At 47.6% G+C, this 8,122-nt stretch overlaps 1 protein-coding gene across 1 annotated transcript; it reads left to right on the top strand.

Moving 5' to 3' along the window:
• Window positions 1-322: 322 nt before the first annotated feature.
• On the top strand, window positions 323-7,999 carry prdm11 (PR domain containing 11). Its single transcript, XM_084555540.1, has 7 exons — window positions 323-490; window positions 1,279-1,355; window positions 1,681-1,940; window positions 2,162-2,229; window positions 2,434-2,621; window positions 2,899-3,387; window positions 3,471-7,999. Exons 2-7 carry the CDS (start codon window positions 1,328-1,330, stop codon window positions 5,630-5,632), a joined length of 3,195 nt encoding a protein of 1,064 aa, XP_084411666.1. The 5' UTR covers window positions 323-490; window positions 1,279-1,327; the 3' UTR covers window positions 5,633-7,999.
• The last annotated feature ends 123 nt before the right edge of the window (window positions 8,000-8,122 follow it).

Here is an 8,122-nt window from a genome sequence, read left to right as displayed (position 1 = left end):
TTAGTGTGTTGTATGAGTGTATATTATAGTGTATTACTGTGTTATTAATATTCTGTAATAGTTCATTTATTGTTGTGTTATTACTGTACACTGTGGTGTATAACCGTGTTAATATTATCGTGTACATATCGTCTCATTGTGGTGCCTTTAACGTGTCTTTAACGCGTCGGTGAAGCTCCGTGTCTCCGGGAGCGTCGGTCCGAGCAGAGCCGCCTCTCGGTGCTCTCTCTCCGGACTGCAGCCTCTAATCCTCTCGGTGAACTTTAATTCTCGCGGACTCGCTTTCTTCCGCGTCTCCATGTCATTTCCTGTGATAAAAATGGTGGCCACGGCCACAGCTCGGGGAGGCCACCGAGTCGCTGCAGAAATTTAACGGCAAACTTTGCAGCCGCGGAGCCAGCGGCCGGGGGTCGGTGCGCTGCGGCCGGGAGGGGGCTCGGAGCTTCACCCGGGAGACACGGCCCGTGTCCCCGCTGCGTCTCCGCTCAAGGTGGGTCCGTGTCGGTAGCCACGGTGGCCAGTGAAAATGGCTTCCGAAAACAGGAGGCAGCTCGCCAGGCTCCTGCAGAGAAAGAGTGGCGCAGATCTCCGGTAACTGTCCGCGGGTTTCTACCGGGACCCGGAGACTCATAAAAAACAAAGTTAAAGACAAGTTCAGTCCTTGTCTGCTGGACCGGTCCATGTCCTCAGCATGAGCTCTAATGAAAAGCTCCAGAAACATAGTTTATAATCAGTGATGAAGATGAAGATGATGATGATGATGAGGAGGAGCTGCTCACACTGGAGGCCACAGTCTGAGATCATCATGTTTACAGCTGGAAACTGAGACATGAGATGAACATTGATTATATTTATTCAGGGTGACACAGCAAACAGAATGTGCAGAGATAAATGTGCTAATAAAATAATGTTGTTATTGTCACAACAGAAATGACCACATAAAATCTGCCAACAATAAGTACGAACATAAACATCATGTCCAATAAACTGTGAGTACAGTGATGTACAATCTGTCTACGATAAATATGAACGTGTGCTACAGGAAAAACTGATGTGAGCTCAGTTCAGCCTCATTCTGAGGAGTGATCTTAAAGGGGCTCAGTGGAGATTCTGACCACTAGAGGCGCTGTAGAGCTGTGTTTTCATGTGTTTACATGATGCAGCTGCAGAAATAACACAACAAGGAAGTCTCACCAAGGTTTTTAAATAATCTAAAAATAAGATTATCACTGCCTCTTTTTGATGATGATTCGTATCTGACTGTGTTTTGTTCCTCAGAGGTTTGTGAAGTGGACGACATGCAGGATTCTACCAACATGGTTCCACCATGAGTGAGCAGCCATCGCACCTCTGGTGTAAGAAACATTAGCTAGCTAACTTCTTGTTAGCACCACAAGAAGAAAGAAATAAACATAAAATAATGTCAGCTGACAGCAAAGTTAAAAGATCCATTACTTTATTAGCCATAGCATGAAACTAATGTTAGCACAAATACAACTGTTAGCATTAAAACATACATATTAGCATCAATATAACTACTGTTAGGTTATATGTGTGTAACATTAAACATTAGATTTAATAAGCAATTAGACTGCTTTGGTTCTGGATCTAATCTAATCTAATAATTACATCAGGTCATGTGTAGCTCATAACTCATCAGGTCATGTCTTTGTCCTCCAGTCTGTGAGGAGTGTCAGGACTATTTCCAGGAGGAGTGTCCGTCTCATGGGCCCCCGCTGTTTGTCCCTGATACACCCGCAGTCCCGGGGTCGGTCAACAGGGCGGCGCTCACGGTCCCATCGGGGCTGGAGGTGTTCACAGAGGGAGACGAGGTGGATGTTCGCTGTGTGGACGCCACCATCCCGAAGGGGGCGGTGTTCGGTCCCTACGAGGGGGAGCTGGTGTCTAAGGACAAATCATCCGGTTTCTTTTCTTGGATAGTAAGTTCCACCAGTTTGACACCAGTCTGACTCCAGTCTGACACCAGTCGGACTCCAGTCTGACACCAGTTTGACACCAGTTTGACACCAGTCTGACTCCAGTTTGACTCCAGTCTGACTCCAGTCTGACACCAGTTTGACACCAGTCTGACACCAGTTCAACTCCAGTTTGACTCCAGTTATGTTCTGAATCAGTGTTTTGTTTTGTGGTGCCGTTGCAGATCATTGATTTGAACAACACGTATCAATCGATCGACGGCAGTGATGAGACCAAAGCCAACTGGATGAGGTGAAGTTTATTCTGAACTCACAATGAACACATATTTATTTATTATATATCCATCCAAAACTGAGCGTTCACACTTCACCTCTAACATCAGACGTATCCTAATCTAAAGAGGTGCAGTTAGAGAGAAGGTCATTCCTGTCAGTTTCCACATTGAACTGGATGGATTAAAGGAACAGTTTCAGTCCTGTCACCTCTGACCTTTAGGTTCGTCCGGACCTCGTCGGAGGAGAGCGACAGGAACCTGACGGCGTTCCAACACGGTAAAAACATCTACTTCAGAGTCTGTCGGAGGCTGCAGGCCGGAGAGAAGCTGAGGGTTTGGTACAGTGACGAGTACATCCAACGACTTCACTGCGTGTCTCAGGACAGAATAGACCGCAACCTGGACACAGGTGAGACGGAGGATGAGCCTCAGTGTCTCCTAAAACACCCAGAATGCTTTGTGATGTGTCCCAGGACACTTGAAGAGGCTGGGCTTCAAAAACAAGGAAGTACTGTCAGTGTTTTGATCCCAGTGTGAGTCCTGAACTCAGCCCTCCAGCTGGTGGTGCTGTTTCACCACGTTTGACCATTTGACCTGTTCATCCTCCTGTGACACGTCTTTCTCTAAGAAAACAAACACAGATTGACTGATGCATGTTCAGCTTTTAATGACAGGTTTCCTTCCAGATCCCGGGAAGCTGACCAACCTTCAGAAGGACTTCAAATCTTCTTGCCTGCATTCGGATCTGCAGGGCAAACTCTTCCCCTCTAAGCAGCCCAGTGAAGAGCCGGACAGCCAGCCCCCTGCCAAGAGGAAGAAGATCGACCTCATCTTCAAAGACGTCCTAGAAGCTTCTCTGGAGGACTCCGGCAAACCCAGGTCCCGGTCTTGCCTCCCCAGTGAGTGTAAAATACCAGCGCTGAGGTTTGACTCGTCGTCTGAGAGCGGCTTCAATGTCCCCGACCTGAAGGTGGAGGAGAAAGAGGAGGAGAACCAAAGCAGCGAGGAGCCCTCCACCTCCTTCTGCCCCAACTGCGTCAAACTGAAGAGGAGGATCCTGGAGCTGGAGGAGGAGCTGTCTCGTCTCAAAGGTCCAGCAACGTCTGAACAGACCCGAACCCAACACGACCAGGTCCCACCGCTCCCTGAGCAGGGTCCCGTCGAGGATTTTCAAGGTGGGTTAGGAAGACTAAAATGTTCCTGGTCCCCAGGGTTTGTTTAGGAGACAATAATAAGTTGAATGAGTTTGTCTTTGCAGGGATGGAGCCATTGACGCCCTCTCAGGTGGTTCTGGATGAAGACGACCAGGACGTGGACTCGGCCGACGAGTCAATTGTAGCAGATCTGGTCATTTCTCCAGAGGACTCGTCGAAGCTTTCGTCTGGAGGAAGTCGACGGATTCGACGCTTTAAGCAGGAGTGGCTCAAAAAGTTCTGGTTCCTGCGCTACTCACCGACCCTGAATGAGATGTGGTGCCACGTCTGCCGCCAGTACACTGTCCAGTCATCCCGCACCTCGGCCTTCATCATCGGCTCCAAGCAGTTCAAGATTCACACCATCAAGCTCCACAGCCAAAGCAACCTGCACAAGAAGTGTCTGCAGCTGTACAAGCTGCGCATGCATCCGGAAAAGACAGAGGAAATGTGCAAGAACATGACGCTGCTGTTCAACGCTGCATACCACTTGGCTCTGGAGGGACGGCCCTTCTCAGACCTCCGCCCGCTGGCAGAGCTGCTGAAGAAGTGCGACCTCAAAGTGGTGGATCAGTACATGAACGAAGGCGACTGTCAGATCCTCATCCATCACATCTCCCGGGCTTTAAAAGAGGATCTAGCTGAGAAGATGCGCCTGTCTCCCTTCCTGAGTGTCATAATGGACGCCCAAAACGACGACCTGTTCTCAGACCTGGTGGCGGTCTACGTCCAGTTCACAACCAATGAGGGCTCCCCCAACACAGAGTTCCTGTCCTTGCAGAGACTGAGCATGGCCAATGTGGATGGATATCTCCAGGTCATGGATCGTGCCTTTGGCGTCCTGGGCCTAAGGTTTCAGGACTTGCTGGTCGTGGGTCTCGGGGTGGACGGCACCAACATCTCTTCGGCAATGAGAGCAAACCTGTACATAGCTGTTCAGAAGACCTTCCCCTGGATCCTCTGCCTTCCCATCATGATCCATCGGCCTCATTTAGAAGTGCTGGACGCCATCAGTGGGAAGGAGCTCTCCTGCCTGGAGGACCTGGAAAACAACCTCAAGCAGCTCCTCAGTTTCTATCGCTACTCGCCTCGCATGATGGCCGAGCTACGATCCACCGCTCCAACGCTGTCAGAGGAGACCGAGTTCCTAGGAGACATCAGAGCCATCCGATGGATCATAGGAGAACCCAACGTCCTCAACGCTCTCATCAAAGATTACCTGGAGGTTGTCGCACACTTGAAGGAAATCAGCAGCCAGACGCAGAGAGCTGACGCTGCAGCCATCGCTCTCACTCTTCTCCAGTTCCTCATGGACTATCAGTCGGTGAAACTCATCTACTTCCTGCTGGACATCATAGCTGTTCTCTCACGATTAGCCTTCACCTTCCAGGGTGAGTACTTGCTGGTGTCGCAGGTGGAAGCCAAGATAGAGGAGGCCATCCAGGAGATCGGCCTGTTGGTGGACTGTCCCGGAGAATATCTGCAGGAGTTTGAGGAAAACTTCAGAGAAAGTTTCAACGGTGTTTCCCTGAAGAACCTACGTGTTGCAGAATCCAAGTTCCAGTCCATCAGAGAGAAGATATGCAACAGGAGCCAAGGCATCCTTTCTCAGAGGCTGGATGTTCAGAGCCGCTCATTTGCCAAAGCCTGCAAGGTCCTGGACCCGTCCACCTGGCCCCACAAGCATGACAACCTGCAGGCCTACGGGGAGGAGGAGATCCAGATCATATTCAACCACCTGGAGTCGGTTCCCTGTGCAGGTCAGGACGGCTCTCAAGCCCGGACGGTGACGAGGAGCAACCTGGTGGTGGAATGGAAGGATCTGAAAGCAGACTACTACAGTATGAACGGCTTTAAAGAGGTCATCGGCCACATCTGCAGGTACAAGCAGCGTTTTCCTCTGCTGAACCGGATTGTGCAGGTCGTCCGGGTCCTGCCCAGCTCCACGGCCTGCTGCGACAAAGGCCGGGGGTCTCTGCAGAAGATGTGCAAGAACAACCGATCCCGTTTGACCCTGGAGCAGATGAACGACCTGCTCACCGTGGCCGTTAACGGGCCGCCCATCGCTAACTTTGATGGGAAGCGAGCGCTGGACAGCTGGTTTGAAGAGAAGTCTGGCAACAGCTTCTCGCTCTCAGCGGAGGTGTTGAACAGGATGTCCACGTCTGACCAGAAGTCTGTCCTGCACAGTGTGGACGTCAACACAGAGTTCTACCCTGACGTCTGACGGGGAAAGCCGGGACTGCACTTCTGTAACAGGATGATAGAATGACATTACAGAGAGAGAGAGAGACTGATAATACAAACTAGGATCTAATAATCATCCTCATTCTTGAGTTTAGGAGGAAACTGAACACGCATGGACATTTACTGATTCGTCTTTCAGCAACTACAGTTCCTGGCTGCACTCGAGCAGCTTCCCAGCAGCTGAAGGGACGTCTTGAAATTTGATGGAGCTCGGAAATAAATAGAAGAGCAACCACAAAAAGAGACGTCATGGAAGGTTCTCAGTCATCCATGTCACAGAGGCTTCAAAACAAGCTGAAACAAGGACACCTGGACCGGTTGAGTGAAACTCTACAGGGGTTTGTTGAAGACGTCTTCCCTAACTGTTCAAGAGACTGAAGATGTCTTCAAGAAACTCTAAAAGTCCAGTTGCCCTTGTTTTAATCTTTTTTTAAAGAGACACAAAACATCTAAAAAGAGTGTGTCGTTGGATTAGTGTTGCTTTTATTTGAGTGTTCTTGTTCATATGAAGTTTTTCTGGCCCCTGAAACGTCTGGAGGGATAAAACGTTGGACAGTGGTTATAATAAGGTTTGGCTGGAAGGTCCCCATAAAGATCCTGTTGTCTCATGATGTGTCCAGTTGGACGTCGTGCTGGGATCCTAACAGAGTATTATGGGACTGAGGGCCGCTCAGGGGCCCCTGCTCTTGTTAGGTGTAATAATAACACTGTTGTTGTGACAGTGACAGAGCGTCTCACATCAGGAACAATCAGTTAGTGTCGAACTAGAAGTCAGTGCCATTGAGCCGCTCTCTGCTTCAGCCAATCAGCCGCTGGGATATTCAGTGACCGGACAGACAAGGCTTTATATTTCTATTAGAAATGCACACAGCCCTGCTTCACGCTGTACATACTGGACTAACTGTACATTTTGTAAATGCTTTTTGAGCCTGTTTTTAAGGAGAGTATTTTTCTCTTGAATTTGAAGATTGTGCCAAAACAGTGGAAAGCAGAAACGCTGCGACGCCACGCTGTCCTTCGCCATACGTCTTTAATGTTTACTGCAGCCAAACAATAGATCTGAAATGAGTTCTCTTTATATCTCCTGCTTGGATGTTTAGCAGGATCACTTCAGTCTTGGCCAAAGGTTCAGATACGTTTTAAAAGCTGCATGAACAACTGATGCTTTCAGCACCTTATCGTGATTATTATTCAGATGTCTGATGGTGTTTAATGCAGAAATAAATGAGCTGAGACGGTCACTTCGTTTTCACCACACGTTTCTGAAGTTAGATTTTTGTTGTTGAGTTTAAGGAATGATTTGATATTTCTTATTTCTCTCAATGTGACAAACAAAGAAAACAGAATATATTTAAGAAAACACTGAGGACTTAAAGAAAAACATGATCATTTTTCTTTTCTGTCCTTTGAATGAATGTTCCTTCTTCCCACTCTGGCACCATGGCATGAATGCAGCATTGATATGAAGAGGCTGTTAGCTTAGCTTAGCATAAAGAACAAGGTGAGCTCCACCTCTGTAGCTCACAGATCAATATGTTCTAATTAAAATTCTTTTAGTTTTGCAGGAAGTTACACTTTGAACGTTTAGATTCAGATGACATAGTGTCACCTTCAGACAGAGACTGTTTCCTGTCTTTATGCTAAGCTAGGCTAGCCGTTTTTCCCTGTTTAATATGCAAGCTGTATCTGTCTGTTTCCAAGCGGAATGCTAAGCTAAGCTAGCTGCTTCCACCTGATCCAGTCTATGCTACACTAAGATAGCCTTCCCCCAATTTCCTGTCTTTTTGCTAAGCTAACTGTATACCCTGTTCCGTATCTCTATGCTAAGATCAAATAGCTATTTTCATCTAATCCCGTGTTAATGCTAAGCTAAGCTAGCTGTTTCCCCCTGTTTCCGGTCTTTATGCTAAGCTAAGCTAGCTGTTACCCCTTCTTTTCAAAATTCCTGGTAAGCTAGGCTAACCAGTGGCTAGGCTACCATGCTGGGCGCACAGACAGGAGCGGTTGTGTTTTAGCTTTGAACCATTTAATCCACTGAGCATGTCTGTACCGTGAGCATGCGCCTGTGGTTTTAGGAACGATTCTGTTTTTATTGCTTCAGTCCAAATAACTCTGACTCATGAATGCTGATATTTTGTGCTTCACTTTATTCTGAGACTTTAAACAGCTGTTCATGTTTACTCTGATTTCTCTGTTCAGATGCTTTAAATACATTTTAAAAGACATTTTGTCTGAAGTGGTTTTGTTTTGAATGGATGCTGTTTCTGTTTCTGTTGCTGGTACAAACTTTAATTTACTGGCATTTAACATGTTTCTGTGACGTCCCGTTCCCCTGAAGGCATCACAGAGTCACAGAGCGACGAGACAACTTCACCATCAACGTCCTGAATTAGATTCCACTTCACTTTCTGTTTTTACCTTTTCTTCAGTTAGTTTTTTCATTTTGTTATTTTATTTTACCGACATTTAT

This window comes from Chelon labrosus (assembly GCF_963514085.1).
Source record: "Chelon labrosus genome assembly, chromosome: 11".
Taxonomy (NCBI): domain Eukaryota; kingdom Metazoa; phylum Chordata; class Actinopteri; order Mugiliformes; family Mugilidae; genus Chelon; species Chelon labrosus.
The sequence above is the reverse complement of the archived record's forward strand: the minus strand, read 5'-3'. Positions and strand labels throughout refer to the sequence as shown.